Genomic DNA, 21,810 nt, shown 5'->3' with positions numbered 1-21,810 from the left:
GACATTTTTCGATTTCCAACAGTTTTATTTTTAGGCGGGACTTTTCACTGCTTTCAATCTGTTTGTTTAGGCGATTTGAAAATTTCGTACGCCGTCTCATTAAAATTTTCCTCTCTCTGGGGATTTTGTTCTTGTGTACAGTGGCCTTTCTCTCTGGGACACATTTGTAGCATATGGCTTGCATTACAGACATGAATTGTTGAAGTTTCATGTCGATGTCTGGCGAGGAGAGACATTCAGGCCAGTTTTGTTTGAGGATCTCTTTCTCAATTTGTTTCCAGTTTGCCTTATGGTAGTTCAAGCTGGAAAGATTTTGAGGGTTTCTTGTAGGCTGCATGTCCGTGCTCTCTTTTGGCCCGTACATGGTCAGCTCTATCATGTTGTGATCCGAGAGTATTGTCGGTGTCACTTTCACATTATGGATGAGATCCATGTCATTTGTGAAGCAGAGATCCAGTGTGTTACCTGCCCTGGTTGGTTGGAGTATTACCTGCTCCATGTACAGGGTGTTGATGAGGTTCAGGAGGGACCTCGCCTGTCCTCGTTCACAACTTGTCATTCCTGGGAGAGAAAGGCCCTCGGGCCATCTGACATTGGGCAGATTGAAGTCTCCCATAAGAAGCACACCTATGTGTTGTTCTAATGTGGTTAGAATTTCTTCTATTTTTATAAGGCAGTCTTCAAACTTGCCCACATGGCTTGGGGCATCTGGAGGGCGATATGTAGCACACACAACTACATCAAGTTGCCTAATATGTACAATTAGTGTGTCACACACCGAGTTTGAGTATGACAAGAGGACCTGGGGTGTGAGGTCCTCACGGATGTACATAGCAACACCTCCATGACTCCTTTCTTTCCTGTCGGTCCGTAGTACAGCATACTGTGGTATGTGTAACTCCGCATCTGCTATGTCCGGTTTCAGGTGCGTTTCTGTAAGTGCTATGCATAAGGCTTGATTGCATGCAACAAAGTCTCTCAGGAACGGGATCTTTGTCCTGTTACTGAGTGTTTGCAGTCCTCTGATGTTCAGTAGGAGTATCGAGGTGAGGTGTACGTTGTTGACGGCGGTGTCCATCCTGTGTCTGTTTGCTGTGGTGGTCTGGTATATAGTGGGTAGTCCCACCTGCGGGCTTGGGTTTGATGAAGCCAGGTCAGCTGCTGTACAATCTTTTGTGCCATGCACAAAAAAGATTGTTGCTCAGCAGCTGCTCTTTCGACAACATCATGTTGGCTGTTTGTGGCGCGCACAACATCTGCGTACCTCCGCTTTGGGGCAGGTGGTGCGTGGTCCATCCCTTTTCTTTGTGTTGATGGTTTGTCCATCTGCCTCGTGTCTCTGTGGCAAGGTCCCCGATGTGCAAAGCGGCAGCCTGCACCTTCCTTTCCATGCCAGCAGGAACCTCTCAGGTAGAACATACACACCCGTGTGCGCTGTTTGGTTCCATCCTTTGCGGATCCACTTCTATTTCTGGTTGTTTCACTCTTTGGTCCTGCTTGAGCTTTTTCTTTTCCTTTAGCTCTTCCAGTCCTTCTTTTAGTTCTACTTCCTATATATATATATATATATATATATATATATATATATATATATATATATATATATATGGATCTATACGTACGTAGTTATGTATGTATGTGTGTATGTAAGCTTGTATTTTCTGTTTTTTTGGTTTATCTATGTATATATGTATAAGCGCATATATACGTGTGTATGTATGTAAGTGTATCTTAATAAACCAACCGTAACGGAGACAATTGAAATTCAAATGTTCCAGTCAATCCTATTGAGCTTTCAATCTTAAATCATTTCTAAACTTACCACTTAATATATATCACCGTCAAAAGTCTGACTTGTATGCCTTTATATGCATGTACACTTCTGGATTTTGCTATGATGTCAATCAATATTTTTCATTTTATATGTATTTGCTGATCTATAATGTTTTGCATTGTACTGTATTATTATTGTTGTTATTGTTATTATGTTGCTATTTCACTATATTATGCTGTTGATTTTTTCCACCTAATATTTTTCCACCTAATATTTTTCCACCTAATACACCTTTCAAATGGTGTAGATTAGGATTATATCGGAATTTAACATGAAAAAACTTTAAAAATTTGATGGTTTCGCACACATACATACTGACACACATCACGGTTATTTTCCCAAAGTTCATCTTTTTATTTTCTGTTTTGTGTCAGTGTATATCTGTGCGAATCCACCAATTTTTATAATTTTCTTCATATTAAATTCCGATATAATCGAAATCTTCACCATCTGAAACGGTTTTATTGAAAATATCTATTTTTTTGGAAAGAAAGCCGACTCGGGTGAACTTTCCTAAATTTCTCTCTCCACCCACCGAAAAGGTTTTTCTCACAACAAATTCCGATATAATTGGAATATTTGCCATTTGAATGATATTTGTGAAAGAAATTTCATTGAAAAACATCCATTTTTCTAGAAGTTACAAGGAAACATTCGCCTGGGGCACATTTGTGTAGGTTTGCCTCTACATACATACATATTTGCATATATAATTATATATACACACACGAGGCTGTAGTATACATAGGTTTTTATGCATTTAATGGAACACGAGTGTATATTTGATGTAATTATTAAGTGAATGTGATGTTTCATGTTTGTTTTTCTTCCTTTCAGGCACAAAATTGATGTTGTGGCCTTCTTAGTCTCCAGTGGAGGAAATGTTAATAAGCAGGACTCAGGGGGCAACACACCTCTACATCTGGCTGTGAAGAATAAATATGAAGATGTAGTCAAAGTCCTGTTAAATAGCAAAGAAAATAACAATTTACAGGTCAGCGAATATATATATATATATGTGTGTGTGTGTATAAAGTTATGTATGTTGGTTTGTGTTTTATGTATATGATGTATACATACAGTTTAGTGCCCCAAATCTTGTTTCTTCATTATTGACGATTTATATTTTTTAAATAAAAGTTGCTCATTTCCTTGTTTATAGATAATGATTATGGTAATGAAATATCTTTGATGAGTTGCAGATCAATACCCTTCCACCCTCAACACACACTTTTCCACTTTCTTTCCCACAATCCACACATAATTCTTTGCTACAACATTGAAAAGGGTGGATTTCTGTTAAATTTCATTGGAAAAAAAACGGGTGATCTTTCGGAGTTGGTCTCACAAAACTGAAATTATTTGTTCGCCAGTTTCTCGAAACAGTTTATATTTTTTTAATTAAAAACTTTTCTTCAGCTCACACAGACCTGTACATACATACACAAATATACACACACATAAACGCATATATACACAAAAATGCATAAACAAATGATCCGTGAAGATATAAAACACGTATGTATATATGTATGTGCGAGAGTGTATATATATATATATGCATACACATATGTGTGTGTGTATAGATACATTATAAATCTCATTTATTTTCCCCCCACCTTCATTCCACCTGTTTAAATTAATCTGATTCTGTTTTTCTGACATTTTTCATTTTTTTCCTTCTTCTCCCAATAAACACCATCTTTAATGTCTTTATTGTTTATCTTATTTAGGTTAATCAGCAAAATGAATTGGGCTGGACAGCTCTCCATTTTGCCTGTCGCTATGGAAGCAAGGACGTTGTTGAACTTCTCCTGCAACAGAATGGCACGGATGTTAAAGCTGAGACCAAGCAAGGTTCCACCCCTCTACAACTTGCCTCTGCTCATCGACACAAGGAAGTTGTTGATTTTCTCCAGCAACAGAATGGCATCAATGCCAATAAGGTGGACGAAGAGGGTGACACCCCTCTCCATCTGGCAGTTCAAAAGTAAGTCCCCAATGGATTTGGATTATCCAAATCTGTTTCTTTAATGTTTGTTTTCTTGTTTCGAGTCATTCATGTCATAATCCCACCATGGGTCGTCATGCTTCACCTCTCTCTCTCACACTCTAATGACACTAATCTAACTTCATTAATTAATCCTCATAATTATTGTTGTGGATGTTACCTGACTGGATTCTTTACTTCATCTCATCCTTCGTTACCTCAACGTTACAGGTTCAAATCCTCTCCCTTCTTCCTTTCATTCCATGTAAAACACCTCATCCCCCACCTTCTCTTGAAATTTTCCTCTTTCCTCTGGCCCTGGGCTAAATGCAGAATCATCCCCTTACTTTGATCCGTTTGTGTTCCAAGTTCAACTCCTGGGGTCAAAATCTGTACCAGTAATATCCAGGGGTTCATTTAATAGATTGTCCCCCCTCTTTACTCCTGTTCTTGTGTCTGATTACTGTTGGAAAATATTCAGATAAAATTTACAAGTGTTGATATCTGGACGGTTTCCTAGTCTTCTGATTGTTTACGGAATATGTGGTGTAATTTTTAATTATGTATCTTATGCAAATAACCTACATCTTCTTTACACTGGTTATGGTAAATCTGTGTTTTGAGTTTATACCCTTCTTATAAATTTTATCTCAATATTTCCCAACCTTTGCCTTTTATTAACCCTTACCTTTTTCTACACTTTTAGGCCCCTCTTTTTTGTATATTACGAATTACCCTTCCAACCCCTTTCGTTGTATTAACAATTAATATTATCTTAATTTTAATGATTCTTAATACAATTTTAGTTAACAGTATGTATGTGTATGTATATATATACATATATGTGTGCGTGGTTGTTTTCGGGTATATGTATTTGTTATATATATATATATATATATATATATATATATATATATGGATCTATACGTACGTAGTTATGTATGTATGTGTGTATGTAAGCTTGTATTTTCTGTTTTTTTTGGTTTATCTATGTATATATGTATAAGCGCACATATACGTGTGTATGTATGTAAGTGTATCTTAATAAACCAACCGTAACGGAGACAATTGAAATTCAAATGTTCCAGTCAATCCTATTGAGCTTTCAATCTTAAATCATTTCTAAACTTACCACTTAATATATATCACCGTCAAAAGTCTGACTTGTATGCCTTTATATGCATGTACACTTCTGGATTTTGCTGATGTCAATCAATATTTTTCATTTTATATGTATTTGCTGATCTATAATGTTTTGCATTGTACTGTATTATTATTGTTCGTTATTGTTATTATGTTGCTATTTCACTATATTATGCTGTTGATTTTTTTTCCACCTAATATTTTTTCCACCTAATACACCTTTCAAATGGTGTAGATTAGGATTATATCGGAATTTAACATGAAAAAACTTTAAAAATTTGATGGTTTCGCACACATACATACTGACACACATCACGGTTATTTTCCCAAAGTTCATCTTTTTATTTTCTGTTTTGTGTCAGTGTATATCTGGGGTGCGGACTCGGATGATTCACACGATCCGGTAACCCCACTCGACAACCGGTCCCAAAAATGAAAACAAAAAGTGTAACAGGTATAAAACAACATGTAGTTTTCGGATCCTGTGAGATTGATCGTGTGAATTTTCCGAGTCGTCTCCACCGCCCCTCGTTCGCCAGAGTGTATTTTTTTTTTACATATTTGTTTAATACATTTTATTTTACACCTATTGCACAATTTTTTTTTGCTCGAGTCAAACACTGGAGTTTAACATACACACACACACACACACACACATATATATATATAAATATATATTTGTATACACACACACATATATATAATAAATATTTGTGTGTTTATATATTCATTTACGTGTGTTATATGACCGCCATACTTAACTGTTTCTTTTGGCGGTAAAAATACGCCTCGTTGCCCTTAACAGCAAACTTTCTCTTGCATAGTCTGTTGCTATGACAACATTACATTTGCAGACGTAGTTTTCCCGCCAATTACGACGTGCTGCTGTTGTTGTTGATTTTTAGATTGATGAGAAATCTGCTATCAATTAGTTTGTCTATAATTTTCAGACATTCCATCTTTCGCAAAAGGATTACAATACATTTTTCAATGTATACCAAATATATAGATACTAACAACGGTACTTAATCCTTGTTTTCTATTGTACACTCGCTGGGATAAAAATATTTATACTTTATACCCTCACCTATTAATATGAGTATACACACACACGTACACATTTGTCTACTGTGTATTAACGATTATACGTATTTCAGTGGCTCATATTTCTCTGTCTGTCTGTCTCTCTATATACATACATATATATATACATACATACACATACATGCATATATATATATATAAATATATATATATATATATATATATATATATATACACATATACACCTGTATAATATTATTGACTTTGACATTATCGCAGAGCGGTCCCGGATTCGCGCGTGCGCGCTAGCCAGACGTAGGTACTCGATACTCGAGATCCTATAAATATATATATGCGTGCATATGTATAGGCATACGTACACAACTGGGCCCCACGACGAATTTGTTTCCTTATAACTTTGAGACAAATTGATATTTTTTAATGAAATTTCTTTGACAAAAATGCTTCAGATGATGAAGATTCCAATTATATCGGAAATTGTTGTAAAAACAAATTTTCAAACGTTGAGGAGTTGACTTTCTCAAAATTCACCCAAATCCGTTTTGTTTTTCTATAACTTTCAGAAAAGTGGATATTTTGTTTCTGTGAAAATTTCTACAAATCCCTTTCAAATGGTGTAGATTAGGATTATATCGGAATTTAACATGAAAGAACTTTAAAAATTTGATGGTTTCACACACACATACTGACACACATCACGGTTATTTTCCCAAGTTCATCTTTTTATTTTCTGTTTTGTGTCAGTGTATATCTGTGCGAATCCACCAATTTTTATAATTTTCTTCATATTAAATTCCGATATAATCGAAATCTTCACCATCCGAAACGGTTTTATTGAAATTTCATTGAAAATATCTATTTTTTTGGAAAGAAAGCCGACTCGGGTGAACTTTCCTAAATTTCTCTCTCCACCCACCGAAAAGGTTTTTCTTACAACAAATTCCGATATAATTGGAATATTTGCCATCTGAAGGATATTTGTGAAAGAAATTTCATTGAAAAACATCCATTTTTCTAGAAGTTACAAGGAAACATTCGCCTGGGGCACATTTGTGTGGGTTTGCCTCTACATACATACATATTTGCACATATATATATATATATATATATATATATATATATACACACACGAGGCTGTAGTATACATAGGTTTTTATGCATTTAATGGAACACGAGTGTATATTTAATGTAATTATTAAGTGAATGTGATGTTTTATGTTTGTTTTTCTTCCTTTCAGCCACCGAACGGATTCTGTGGCCTTCTTAGTCTCCAGTGGAGCAAATGTTAATAAGCAGGACTCATGGGGCGACACACCTCTACATCTGGCTGTGTGGAATAACTATGAAGATGTAGTCAAAGTCCTGTTAAATAGCAAAGAAAATAACAATTTACAGGTCAGCGAATATATATATATATGTGTGTGTGTGTGTATAATGATATGTATGTTGGTTTGTGTTTTATGTATTTGAAACAGTTTATATTTATATGTTTTTAATTAAAAACTTTTCTTCAGCTCACACAGACCTGTACATACATACACAAATATACACACACATAAACGCATATATACACAAAAATGCATAAACAAATGATCCGTGAAGATATAAAACACGTATGTATATATAGGTATTTATGTATATATGTATGTGCGAGAGTGTATATATATATATATATATGCATACACATATGTGTGTGTGTATAGATACATTATAAATCTCATTTATTTTCCCCCAACCTTCATTCCACCTGTTTAAATTTATCTGATTCTGTTTCTCTGACATTTTTCATTTTTTTTCCTTCTCCCCCAATAAACACCATCTTTAATGTCTTTATTGTTTATCTTTTTTAGGTTAATCAGAAAAATAATTTTAGTGCAACAGCTCTCCATGTTGCCTGTCAATATGGAAGCAAGGACGTTGTGGAACTTCTCCTGCAACATAAAGACACGGATGTTAAGGCTGTGATGGAAGATGGTTCGACAGCTCTCCATCTTGCCTGTCGCTATGGAAGCAAGGACGTTGTTGAACTTCTCCTGCAACATAAAGACACGGATGTTAAGGCTGTGATGGAAGATGGTTGGACAGCTCTCCATCTTGCCTGTCGCTATGGAAGCAAGGACGTTGTTGAACTTCTCCTGCAACATAAAGACACGGATGTTAAGGCTGTGATGGAAGATGGTTCGACAGCTCTCCATCTTGCCTGTCGCTATAGAAGCAAGGACGTTGTTGAACTTCTCCTGCAACATAAAGACACGGATGTTAAGGCTGTGAGGGAACATGGTTGGACAGCTCTCCATCTTGCCTGTCGCTATGGAAGCAAGGATGTTGTTGAACTTCTCCTGCAACAGAATGGCACGGATGTTAATGCTGTGACCAACCATGGTTACACCCCTCTACATCTTGCCTCTTCTCATGGACGCACGGAAGTTGTTGATTTTCTCCTGAAACAGAAAGGCATGGATGTCAATAAGGTGAACCTCAAGGGTGACACCCCTCTCCATCTGGCAGTTCGAAAGTAAGTCCCCAATGGATTTGGATTATCCAAATCTGTTTCTTTAATCTTTGTTTTCTTGTTTCGAGTCATTCATGTCATAATCCCACCATGGGTCGTCATGCTTCACCCCTCTCTCTCTCTCTCTCTCTCTCTCTCTCTCTCTCTCTCACTCTAATGACACTGTAATCTAACTTCATTAATTAATCATCATAATTATTGTTGTTGTTGTTGTTACCTGACTGGATTCTTTACTTCATCTCATCCTTCGTTACCTCAACGTTACAGGTTCAAATCCTCTCCCTTCTTCCTTTCATTCCATGTAAAACACCTCACCCCCCCACCTTCTCTTGAAATTTTCCTCTTTCCTCTGGCCCTGGGCTAAATGCAGAATCATCCCCTTACTTTGATCCGTTTGTGTTCCAAGTTCAACTCCTGGGGTCAAAATCTGTACCAGTAATATCCAGGGGTTCATTTAATAGATTGTCCCCCCTCTTTACTCCTGTTCTTGTGTCTGATTACTGTTGGAAAATATTCAGATAAAATTTACAAGTGTTGATATCTGGACGGTTTCCTAGTCTTCTGATTGTTTACGGAATATGTGGTGTAATTTTTAATTATGTATCTTATGCAAATAACCTACATCTTCTTTACACTGGTTATGGTAAATCTGGGTTTTGAGTTTATACCCTTCTTATAAATTTTATCTCAATATTTCCCAACCTTTGCCTTTTATTAACCCTTACCTTTTTCTACTACCCTTTTAGGCCCCTCTTTTTGTATATTACGAATTACCCTTCCAACCCCTTTCGTTGTATTAACAATTAATATTATCTTAATTTTAATGATTCTTAATACTATTTTAGTTAACAGTATGTATGTGTATGTATATATATACATATATGTGTGCGTGGTTGTTTTCGGGTATATGTATTTGTTTATATAATATATATACATATATATATATTATATATATTGATTGATTGATTGATTGATTCCATTTCAGCTCATGAGCTGTGGCCATGCTGGGGCACCGCCATTTGGTGTTGCTACTTGGTTCACTTCATGGAGGCTTTCTAGCAACTGCTATTTGGTGCATGAGAGAGTTCGATGCAGCTGCCCTCATCTGCCCCTCCTGCCGTGAAGTTGGTTCATCTGGGACACCTGACAGGAAGAGATCCCTTCATTTTAAAGACATCTGTATCCACCCCATGCAGGTCTCTCAGGTTCTTCGGGAGGATATTGAAGAGCTGTGGGCCTCGGAAGCCCAGGCTATCACAGAATCTTGTCCTACATCTTGATGGCAGGTTTGGAGTCCTTGGCACCACGCAGTGGCGCCCAGTTCTGGCATTTGCGTAACTCTCGATGCCAAAGTTCAGGACAGTTCCCTCCAGGATCTTCCAGATGTATATTATGGCATATCTTTCCCGCCTACGCTCCAGAGAATATAATTTTAATCTCTTGAGTCTTTCCCAGTAGCTTACATTCTGCATAGAGGCTATCTTCTTTGTGTAGCTTCGTTGGATCGCCTCAAGTTCTGTGATCAACTTGACACTGGATGGTGACCATAGCTGAGAGCGATAGTCAAAGTGGCTTAGGACAAGTGTCTTCCAGAGGACCATCATGGTTTTTTTGTTCTCTTGTTTCTAAAGGTTCTAAGAATCCATCCAGCCAGCCGTCTACATTTCATTGCCAGTTTAGCAACATGTACATGAAAGGTCGCGTCATCACTCATGTGAATACCCAGGTCACGCACTGATTGTGCCTCTGGGATTGCAATCCCTCCGGGTCCAGTGTATTCATTGGTATTGCATTCAGTTTTTGCATGCTGATAGTATAAAGCTTGAAACTTTCCAGCATTGAACTGCATGCTATTCTTTTCAGCCCACTTCTATATTTCGTCTAGCTCACATTGCAGGTGTTTAGTGTCCTCAGGGTTCTGTATTGCCTGTGAAACTTTTGTATCATCTGCATAACTTGTGATCGTGGCTCTCTGCGTGGCTGAGGGTTCTGAGAGGGCCATTATGAACAGTAGTGGTCCCAGAACAGTGCCCTGCGGAACACCGCTCACTATTTGTGTGTTAATGGAGGTGGCCCCATTGGCTACTACCTACCTGACTTCTATCCTTCAGAAAGTCATGAAGCCATTCTCCCAGTTTTCCCAACTATGTTGAGATCACGCAGTTTGTGACATATCATTCCATGATCGACTTTATCAAAGGCCTTTGCAAATCGAGATATATCACTTCCACATTTGAGTGGTTGAGCAGCCGTTTCAGCACCCAGTCATAGTGTTGTAGGAGCTGAGTTTAACAGCTTCTTCTCCCTGGTCGGAAACCATGTTGGGTGTCGGGCAGCAAGTCATTTTCTTCAAGGAAGGTGATCAGCTTCCTTCTGACTATTCGTTCCATGACCTTGCTGATGTGTGAGGTCAGAGAGATAGGTCTATAGTTCTTGGCTTCCGCTCTGCTACCTCCTTTATGAATGGGATATTTTACCTTCCTTCAGTTTCCTGGAAGTTTGCCAGCTGCAAGGAAGCTCTGAAAGAGGAACTGCAGTGGTCTTGCTAGGACTCTCTTACATGCTTTTAGGAGGATGCCGGGAATCCATCGGGGCCAGTAGCTGAGTCTGTTTTCATTTCATCTATAGCCTTGGTTACATCGTCTTCCTTTATATCGATGTAATCTATCGTCGCCGCCTCTGATTTTATATCTGCAGTGGTAAAAAAGTCAGTTGGATTTGTGATTTGGAGATGCCCAAGGGGTGGAGTGAAAACACTCTTGAATTGCTCATTCAGTATTTCACTTACCCTCATTGGTTTTCCTGTAAGTGTGCCATCCTTTTCGCGGAGTGGCCCTATTCTACAGTGCACTGTAGCTGTTTCTTTGGCATACCTGTAGAAAGCTCTGGGTTAGATTTATGTGTTTTCTATAGCCCAGGCTTCTTTGTCGCTCTTTCTTTTTCATGGGAGAGTTGCAGACATTTTTCGATTTCCAACAGTTTTATTTTTAGGCGGGACTTTTTCATGCTTTCAATCTGTTTTGTTTAGGCGATTTGAAAATTTCGTACGCCGTCTCATTAAAATTTTCCTCTCTCTGGGGATTTTGTTCTTGTGTACAGTGGCCTTTCTCTCTGGGACACATTTGTAGCATATGGCTTGCATTACAGACATGAATTGTTGAAGTTTCATGTCGATGTCTGGCGAGGAGAGACATTCAGGCCAGTTTTGTTTGAGGATCTCTTTCTCAATTTGTTTCCAGTTTGCCTTATGGTAGTTCAAGCTGGAAAGATTTTGAGGGTTTCTTGTAGGCTGCATGTCCGTGCTCTCTTTTGGCCCGTACATGGTCAGCTCTATCATGTTGTGATCCGAGAGTATTGTCGGTGTCACTTTCACATTATGGATGAGATCCATGTCATTTGTGAAGCAGAGATCCAGTGTGTTACCTGCCCTGGTTGGTTGGAGTATTACCTGCTCCATGTACAGGGTGTTGATGAGGTTCAGGAGGGACCTCGCCTGTCCTCGTTCACAACTTGTCATTCCTGGGAGAGAAAGGCCCTCGGGCCATCTGACATTGGGCAGATTGAAGTCTCCCATAAGAAGCACACCTATGTGTTGTTCTAATGTGGTTAGAATTTCTTCTATTTTTATAAGGCAGTCTTCAAACTTGCCCACATGGCTTGGGGCATCTGGAGGGCGATATGTAGCACACACAACTACATCAAGTTGCCTAATAGTGTGTCAATTAGTGTGTCACACACCGAGTTTGAGTATGACAAGAGGACCTGGGGTGTGAGGTCCTCACGGATGTACATAGCAACACCTCCATGACTCCTTTCTTTCCTGTCGGTCCGTAGTACAGCATACTGTGGTATGTGTAACTCCGCATCTGCTATGTCCGGTTTCAGGTGCGTTTCTGTAAGTGCTATGCATAAGGCTTGATTGCATGCAACAAAGTCTCTCAGGAACGGGATCTTTGTCCTGTTACTGAGTGTTTGCAGTCCTCTGATGTTCAGTGGGAGTATCGAGGTGAGGTGTACGTTGTTGCCGGCGGTGTCCATCCTGTGTCTGTTTGCTGTGGTGGTCTGGTATATAGTGGGTAGTCCCACCTGCGGGCTTGGGTTTGATGAAGCCAGGTCAGCTGCTGTACAATCTTTTGTGCCATGCACAAAAATGATTGTTGCTCAGCAGCTGCTCTTTCGACAACATCATGTTGGCTGTTTTGTGGCGCGCACAACATGCGTACCCCTCCGCTTTGGGGCAGGTGGTGCGTGGTCCATCCCTTTTCTTTGTGTTGATGGTTTGTCCATCTGCCTCGTGTCTCTGTGGCGAGGTCCCCGATGTGCAAAGCGGCAGCCTGCACCTTCCTTTCCATGCCAGCAGGAACCTCTCAGGTAGAACATACACACCCGTGTGCGCTGTTTGGTTCCATCCTTTGCGGATCCACTTCTATTTCTGTTGTTTTCACTCTTTGGTCCTGCTTGAGCTTTTTCTTTTCCTTTAGCTCTTCCAGTCCTTCTTTTAGTTCTACTTCCTTTTAGTTCTACTTCCTATATATATATATATTATATATATATATATATATATATATATATAGATATATATATATATCTATTGATCTATACGTACGTAGTTATGTATGTATGTGTATGTAAGCTTGTATTTTCTCTGTTTTTTTGGTTTATCTATGTATATATATATAAGCGCTATATACGTGTGTATGTATGTAAGTGTATCTTAATAAACCAACCGTAACGGAGACATTGAAATTCAAATGTTCCAGTCAATCCTATTGAGCTTTCAATCTTAAATCATTTCTAAACTTACCACTTATATATATCACCGTCAAAGTCTGACTTGTATGCCTTTATATGCATGTACACTTCTGGATTTTGCTATGATGTCAATCAATATTTTTCATTTTATATGTATTTGCTGATCTATAATGTTTTTGCATTGTACTGTATTATTATTGTTGTTATTGTTATTATGTGGCTATTTCACTATATTATGCTGTTGATTTTTTTCCACCTAATATTTTTCCACCTAATATTTTTCCACCTAATATTTCCACCTAACTAATACACCTTTCAAATGGTGTAGATTAGGATATATCGGAATTTAAACATGAAAAAACTTTAACAATTTGATAGTTTCGCACACATACATACTGACACACATCACGGTTATTTCCCAAAGTTCATCTTTTTATTTTCTGTTTTGTGTCAGTGTATATCTGTGCGAATCCCCAATTTTTATAATTTTCTTCATATTAAATTCCGATATAATCGAAATCTTCACCATCTGAAACGGTTTTATTGAAAATATCTATTTTTTTGGGAAAGAAAGCCGACTCGGGTGAACTTTCCTAAATTTCTCTCTCCACCCACCGAAAAGGTTTTTCTCACAACCAATTCCGATATAATTGGAATATTTGCCATTTGAATGATATTTGTGAAAGAAATTTCATTGAAAAACATCCATTTTTCTAGAAGTTACAAGGAAACATTCGCCTGGGGCACATTTGTGTAGGTTTGCCTCTACATACATACATATTTGCATATATAATTATATATACAAACACACGAGGCTGTAGTATGCATAGGTTTTATGCATTTAATGGAAACGAGTGTATATTTGATGTAATTATTAAGTGAATGTGATGTTTCATTGTTTTTTTTTCTCCTTTCAGGCACAAAATTGATGTTGTGGCCTTCTTAGTCTCCAGTGGAGGAAATGTTAATAAGCAGGACTCAGGGGGCAACACACCTCTACATCTGGCTGTGAAGAATAATATGAAGATGTAGTCAAAGTCCTGTTAATAGCAAAGAAAATAACAATTTACAGGTCAGCGAATATATTATATATATGTGTGTGTGTGTGTATAAAGTTATGTATGTTGGTTTGTGTTTTATGTATATGATGTATACATACAGTTTAGTGCCCCAAATCTGTTTCTTCATTATTGACGATTTAATTTTTTAAATAAAAGTTGCTCATTTCCTTGTTTATAGATAATGATTATGGTAATGAAATATCTTTGATGAGTTGCAGATCAATACCCTTCCACCCTCAACACACACTTTTCCACTTTCTTTCCCACAATCCACACATAATTCTTGCTGCTACAACATTGAAAAGGGTGGATTTCTGTTAAATTTCATTGGAAAAAAACGGGTGATCTTTCGGAGTTGGTCTCACAAAACTGAAATTATTTGTTCGCCAGTTTCTCGAAACAGTTTATATTTTTTTAATTAAAAACTTTCTTCAGCTCACACAGACCTGTACATACATACACAAATATACACACACATAAACGCATATATACATAAAAATGCATAAAAAAATGATCCGTGAAGATATAAAACACGTATGTATATATGTATGTGCGAGAGTGTATATATATATATATGCATACACATATGTGTGTGTGTATAGATACATTATAAATCTCATTTATTTTCCCCAACCTTCATTCCACCTGTTTAAATTAATCTGATTCTGTTTTTCTGACATTTTTCATTTTTTTCCTTCTTCTCCCAATAAACACCATCTTTAATGTCTTTATTGTTTATCTTATTTAGGTTAATCAGCAAAATGAATTGGGCTGGACAGCTCTCCATTTTGCCTGTCGCTATGGAAGCAAGGACGTTGTTGAACTTCTCCTGCAACAGAATGGCACGGATGTTAAAGCTGAGACCAAGCAAGGTTCCACCCCTCTACAACAACTTGCCTCTGCTCATCGACACAAGGAAGTTGTTGTTGATTTTCTCCAGCAACAAAATGGCATCAATCCAATAAGGTGGACGAAGAGGGTGACACCCCTCTCCATCTGGCAGTTCAAAAGTAAGTCCCCAATGGATTTGGATTATCCAAATCTGTTTTCTTTAATCTTTGTTTTTCTTGTTTCGAGTCATTCATGTCATAATCCCACCATGGGTCGTCATGCTTCACCTCTCTCTCTCACACTCTAATGACACTAATCTAACTTCATTATTAATCCTCATAATTATTGTTGTTGATGTTACCTGACTGGATTCTTTACTTCATCTCATCCTTCGTTACCTCAACGTTACAGGTTCAAATCCTCTCCCTTCTTCCTTTCATTCCATGTAAAACACCTCATCCCCCACCTTCTCTTGAAATTTTCCTCTTTCCTCCTGGCCCTGGGCTAAATGCAGAATCATCCCCTTACTTTGATCCGTTTGTGTTCCAAGTTCAACTCCTGGCTCAAAATCTGTACCAGTAATATCCAGGGGTTCATTAATAGATTGTCCCCCCTCTTTACTCCTGTTCTTGTGTCTGATTACTGTTGGAAAATATTCAGATAAAATTTACAAGTGTTGATATCTGGACGGTTTCCTAGTCTTCTGATTGTTTACGGAATATGTGGTGTAATTTTTAATTATGTATCTTATGCAAATAACCTACATCTTCTTTACACTGGTTATGGTAAATCTGTGTTTTGAGTTTATACCCTTCTTATAAATTTTATCTCAATATTTCCAACCTTTGCCTTTTATTAACCCTTACCTTTTTCTACCCTTTTAGGCCCTCTTTTTTGTATATTACGAATTACCCTTCCAACCCCTTTCGTTGTATTAACAATTAATATTATCTTAATTTTAATGATTCTTAATACTATTTTAGTTAACAGTATGTATGTGTATGTATATATACATATATGTGTGCGTGGTTGTTTTCGGGTATATGTATTTGTTTATATATATATATATATATATATATATGGATCTATACGTACGTAGTTATGTATGTATGTGTGTATGTAAGCTTGTATTTTCTGTCTTTTTGGTTTATCTTGTATATATGTATAAGCGCACATATACGTGTGTATGTATGTAAGTGTATCTTAATAAACCAACCGTAACGGAGACAATTGAAATTCAAATGTTCCAGTCAATCCTATTGAGCTTTCAATCTTAAATCATTTCTAACTTACCACTTAATATATATCACCGTCAAAAGTCTGACTTGTATGCCCTTATATGCATGTACACTTCTGGATTTTGCTGATGTCAATCAATATTTTTCATTTATATGTATTTGCTGATCTATAATGTTTTGCATTGTACTGTATTATTATTGTTGTTATTGTTATTATGTTGCTATTTCACTATATTATGCTGTTGATTTTTTCCACCTAATATTTTTTCCACCATAAACACCTTTCAAATGGTGTAGATTAGGATTATATCGGAATTTAACATGAAAAAACTTTAAAAATTTGATGGTTTCGCACACATACATACTGACACACATCACGGTTATTTTCCCAAAGTTCATCTTTTTATTTTCTGTTTTGTGTCAGTGTATATCTGGGGTGCGGACTCGGATGATTCACACGATCCGGTAACCCCACTCGACAACCGGTCCCAAAAATGAAAACAAAAAGTGTAATAGGTGTAAAACAACATGTAGTTTTCGGATCCTGTGAGATTGATCGTGTGAATTTTTCGAGTCGTCTCCACCGCCCCTCGTTCGCCAGAGTGTATTTTTTTTTTACATATTCGTTTTACATTTTATTTTACACCTATTGCACAATTTTTTTTTGCTCGAGTCAAACACTGGAGTTTAACATATATACACACACACACATATATATATAAATATTGGTACTTGTCTATTGTCGTGGTCCCGGTTTCTCACACGCGAATTCGCGCGCGCGCGCGCCAGACGTAGGTGCTCGATACTCGAGATCCTACGAGGTGACTTGCGCATGCACAGTGCAGAATTCGCGCATGCGCGTTACCCCCCCCCCCCTAAAAAAAAAGGTGTTGGATTTCACTAAAAATATATATGTGTGTGTGTGTGGTGTGTATATATAACATTTTCAATTTTACACAAAAAAATTACATAGTCGCTTTCCTCGCGGATTTACAGATAAATGAATTAATTACTATTTTACAGAATAAAATTAATGAATTAATTATATAAATTAAATAATTCTTGAAAATTAATTAATATTAATAATATTTTTGAACAAATAATAATTTATAAACTTGGTTAATAATTTTTTACACAAACGCGAATGTATATAATTTGTGAAACTTTTTTTTTTACAGCGCGAGGAGTGGCTGTGTGGTAAGTAGCTTGTCTCCTGCCACATGGTTCCGGGTTTCAGTCCCACTGCGTGGCAATCTTGGGCAAGTGTCTTCTACTGTAGCCCCGGGCCACCAAAGCCTTGTGAGTGGATTTGGTAGACGGAAACTGAAGAAGCCTGTCGTATATATATATATATATATATTTGTATGTGTGTGTTTGTGTTTGTCCCCCTAGCATTGCCAACCATGCTGGTGTGCTTATGTCCCCGTTATTAGCGGTTCGGCAAAAGAGACCGATAGAATAAGTACTAAAAGGCGGTGCTCCAGCATGGCCGCAGTCAAATGACTGAAACAAGTAAAAGAGAAAGAGTAAGAGTATTAATTTGTAAACTTAATGAATTAATTTCTTCTCATCATCATCATCGTTTAACGTCCGTTCTCCAGCCAGCATGGTTGGACGGTTCGACCGGGGATCTGGGAAGCCAGAAGGCTGCACCAGACTCCAGTCTTATCTGGCAATGTTTCTACAACTGGATCCCTTCCTAACCTACGCCAACCACTCTCCGAGAGTGTAGTGGGTGCTTTTTACATGCCACCCGCACAGGTGCCAGGAGAGGCTGGCAACGGCCACGGTCGGATTGGTGCCAGTCGAGGCGGCTCTGGCATCGGCCACGATTCGGATAGTGCTTTTTACGTACCACCAGTCCAGGGGTCCTGGCATTTGCCGGGTGCCACACTTGCCCCAACATGTCTTCGCAAGCAAAGGGGGTTGGCGTGGGTGCCTGTCGTGGGATGAGGTTCGATATCAACTTCGCTTGCCTCAACAGGTCTTTGTGTATAAATGTATAAATTTTTCGCACTAAATTCTTTCCGTAGAATTTATCAAAAAACGCGCAAAATTATTCCGTAGAATTTATCAAATTAAAAAACGCAAAATTAATATATTTTTTGAAATTGCAAATTATTTAGAATATAAAACAAATGAAGTTAAATTTTAAAAATAAATGTCATATACTTATACTCTGTAAGGTGCTGTGTTCACACTTCAATTTACTATTTTCTAGAAATGTTGCCTTTCTAATTGAAACAATTTTTCTCAATCTCCATTTAAAAGTCCATAATGCCTCTTGAGCCATATCAAAATGAACAACTTTGAATTACGCGGCGGCGGCGGTGGTGGTGGTGGTGTGAGGTTCTAATTTTTTTTTCTGATCTCTCTTTGCCCCCTCTTTATCTCAGTTGTTCATTCCGCTAATATTTAGAAAAATTTTCGCGCCCAATTTTTGTTGTCGCGGGAAAAGATGAACGATTTAAAATAAATATATCTTAATTGTAGTGTGAGAAAGTATATATATCTGATGACAAAATATATATCTTTCAAAAACTCCCAAATTTATAGACTATATCGTGTAGGTTTAATATATATATATATATATATATATATATATAGAGAATGAAACATCTTTCATCTGTCTCCCCACCACAACTCCATCTAGGGGGGCAAAGAGAGATCAGAAAAAATTAGAACCTCACACAACCACCACCACCACCACCGCCGCCGCGTATTCAAATTGTTCATTTTGATATGGCTCAAGAGGCATTATGGACTTTTAAATGGAGATTGAGAAAATTGTTTCAATTAGAAAGGCAACATTTCTAGAAAATAGTAAATTGAAGTGTGAACACAGCACCTTACAGAGTATAAGTATATGACATTTATTTTTAAAATTTAACTTCATTTGTTTTATATTCTAAATAATTTGCAATTTCAAAAAATATATTAATTTTGCGTTTTTTAATTTGATAAATTCTACGGAATAATTTTGCGCGTTTTTTGATAAATTCTACGGAAAGAATTTAGTGCGAAAAATTTATACATTTATACACAAAGACCTGTTGAGGCAAGCGAAGTTGATATCGAACCTCATCCCACGACAGGCACCTACGTCTGGCGCGAATTCGCGCGTGCGTAACCGGGACCACGACAATAGACAAGTACCCACGTACACATTTGTTTACTGTGTATTAACGATTATACGTATTTCAGTGGCTCATATTTCTCTGTCTGTCTGTCTCTCTATATACATACATATATATATACATACATACACATACATGCATATATATATAAATATATATATATATATATACACATATACACCTGTATAATATTATTGACTTTGACATTATCGCAGAGTGGTCCCGGTCGCGCACACGCGGATTCGCGCGTGCGCGCTAGCCAGACGTAGGTACTCGATACTCGAGATCATATAAATATATATATGCGTGCATATGTATAGGCATACGTACACAACTGGGCCCCACGACGAATTTGTTTCCTTATAACTTTGAGACAAATGGATATTTTTTAATGAAATTTCTTTGACAAAAATGCTTCAGATGATGAAGATTCCAATTATATCGGAATTGTTGTAAAAACAAATTTTCAACAAACGTTGAGGAGTTGACTTTCTCAAAATTCACCCAAATCCGTTTTGTTTTTCTATAACTTTCAGAAAAGTGGATATTTTGTTTCTGTGAAAATTTCTACAAATCCCTTTCAAATGGTGTAGATTAGGATTATATCGGAATTTAACATGAAAAAACTTTAAAAATTTTATGGTTTCGCACACATACATACTGACACACATCACGGTTATTTTCCCAAAGTTCATCTTCTTATTTTCTGTTTTGTGTTAGTGTATATCTGTGCGAATCCACCAACTTTTATAATTTTCTTCATATTAAATTCCGATATAATCGAAATCTTCACCATCTGAAACGGTTTTATTGAAAATTTCATTTGAAAATATCTATTTTTTTGGAAAGAAAGCCGACTCGGTTGAACTTTACTAAATTTCTCTCTCCACCCACCGAAAAGTTTTTTCTCACAACAAATTCCGATATAATTGGAATATTTGCCATCTGAAGGATATTTGTGAAAGAAAATTCATTGAAAAACATCCATTTTTCTAGAAGTTACAAGGAAACATTCGCCTGGGGCACATTTGTGTAGGTTTGCCTCTACATACATACATATTTGCATATATATTTATATATATACACACACGAGGCTGTAGTATACATAGGTTTTTATGCATTTAATGGAACACGAGTGTATATTTAATGTAATTATTAAGTGAATGTGATGTTTTATGTTTGTTTTTCTTCCTTTCAGCCACAAAACTGATGTTGTGGCCTTCTTAGTCTCCAGTGGAGCAAATGTTAATAAGCAGGACTCATTTGGCAACACACCTCTACATTGGGCTGTGGGGAATAACTATGAAGATGTAGTCAAAGTCCTGTTAAATAGCAAAGAAAATAACAATTTACAGGTCAGCGAATATATATATATATATGTGTGTGTGTGTATAAAGATATGTATGTTGGTTTGTGTTATATGTATATGAAACAGTTTATATTTATATTTTTTTAATTAAAAACTTTTCTTCAGCTCACACAGACCTGTACATACATACACAAATATACACACACATAAACGCATATATACACAAAAATGCATAAACAAATGATCAGTGAAGATATAAAACACGTATGTATATATAGGTATTTATGTATATATGTATGTGCGAGAGTGTATATATATATATATATGCATACACAGATGTGTGTGTGTATAGATACATTATAAATCTCATTTATTTTCCCCCCACCTTCATTCCACCTGTTTAAATTAATCTGATTCTGTTTCTCTGACATTTTTCATTTTCTTTCCTTCTTCCCCCAATAAACACCATCTTTAATGTCTTTATTTTTTATCTTTTTTAGGTTAATCAGAAAAATAAATTGGGTTCGACAGCTCTGCATGATGCCTGTCGCTATGGAAGAAAGGACGTTGTTGAACTTCTCCTGAAACATAAAGACACGGATGTTAATGCTGTGGAGAACAAAGGTTGGACAGCTCTCCATCTTGCCTGTCGCAATGGAAGCAAGGACGTTGTTGAACTTCTCCTGCAACAGAATGGCACGGATGTTAAAGCTGTGATGGAAAATGGTTGGACAGCTCTCCATGTTGCCTGTCGCTATGGAAGCAAGGACGTTGTTGAACTTCTCCTGCAAGATAAAGACACGGATGTTAAAGCTGTGAAGGAAGATGGTCAGACAGCTCTCCATCTTGCCTGTCGCAATGGAAGCAAGGACGTTGTTGAACTTCTCCTGCAACAGAATGGCACGGATGTTAATGCTGTGACCAAGCAAGGTAACACC

General features: G+C 37.1%; 1 protein-coding gene across 42 annotated transcripts in view; it reads left to right on the top strand.

The window, feature by feature from the left end:
• LOC115229967 (serine/threonine-protein phosphatase 6 regulatory ankyrin repeat subunit B-like) overlaps nt 1-21,810 on the top strand; it is a 61,754-nt gene that overhangs the window by 20,862 nt on the left and 19,082 nt on the right. For 17 of the 42 annotated variants that reach the window (XR_004997414.1, XR_004997413.1, XR_004997412.1 and 14 more), the window contains 6 exons: nt 2,672-2,828; nt 3,568-3,824; nt 7,271-7,427; nt 7,883-8,547; nt 20,762-20,918; nt 21,373-21,810. The exon at nt 21,373-21,810 is cut by the window's right edge and continues 125 nt beyond it. Coding sequence is in view for 39 of the 42 variants with exons in the window: in XM_036499425.1 (XP_036355318.1) it covers nt 2,672-2,828; nt 3,568-3,824; nt 7,271-7,427; nt 7,883-8,547; nt 20,762-20,918; nt 21,373-21,810 (1,831 nt within the window). In the remaining 3 variants the exon portion in view is untranslated. Of the gene's footprint in view, nt 1-2,671; nt 2,829-3,567; nt 3,825-7,270; nt 7,428-7,882; nt 8,548-15,105; nt 15,230-15,323; nt 15,368-20,761; nt 20,919-21,372 lie in introns of all 42 variants that reach the window. The other 25 variants (XM_036499432.1, XM_036499429.1, XM_036499422.1 and 22 more) reach the window with 25 other exon arrangements.

The sequence above is a fragment of the Octopus sinensis genome, unplaced genomic scaffold (genome assembly GCF_006345805.1).
Source record: "Octopus sinensis unplaced genomic scaffold, ASM634580v1 Contig13965, whole genome shotgun sequence".
In the NCBI taxonomy this organism is placed as follows: Eukaryota; Metazoa; Mollusca; class Cephalopoda; order Octopoda; family Octopodidae; genus Octopus; species Octopus sinensis.
The sequence above is the reverse complement of the archived record's forward strand: the minus strand, read 5'-3'. Positions and strand labels throughout refer to the sequence as shown.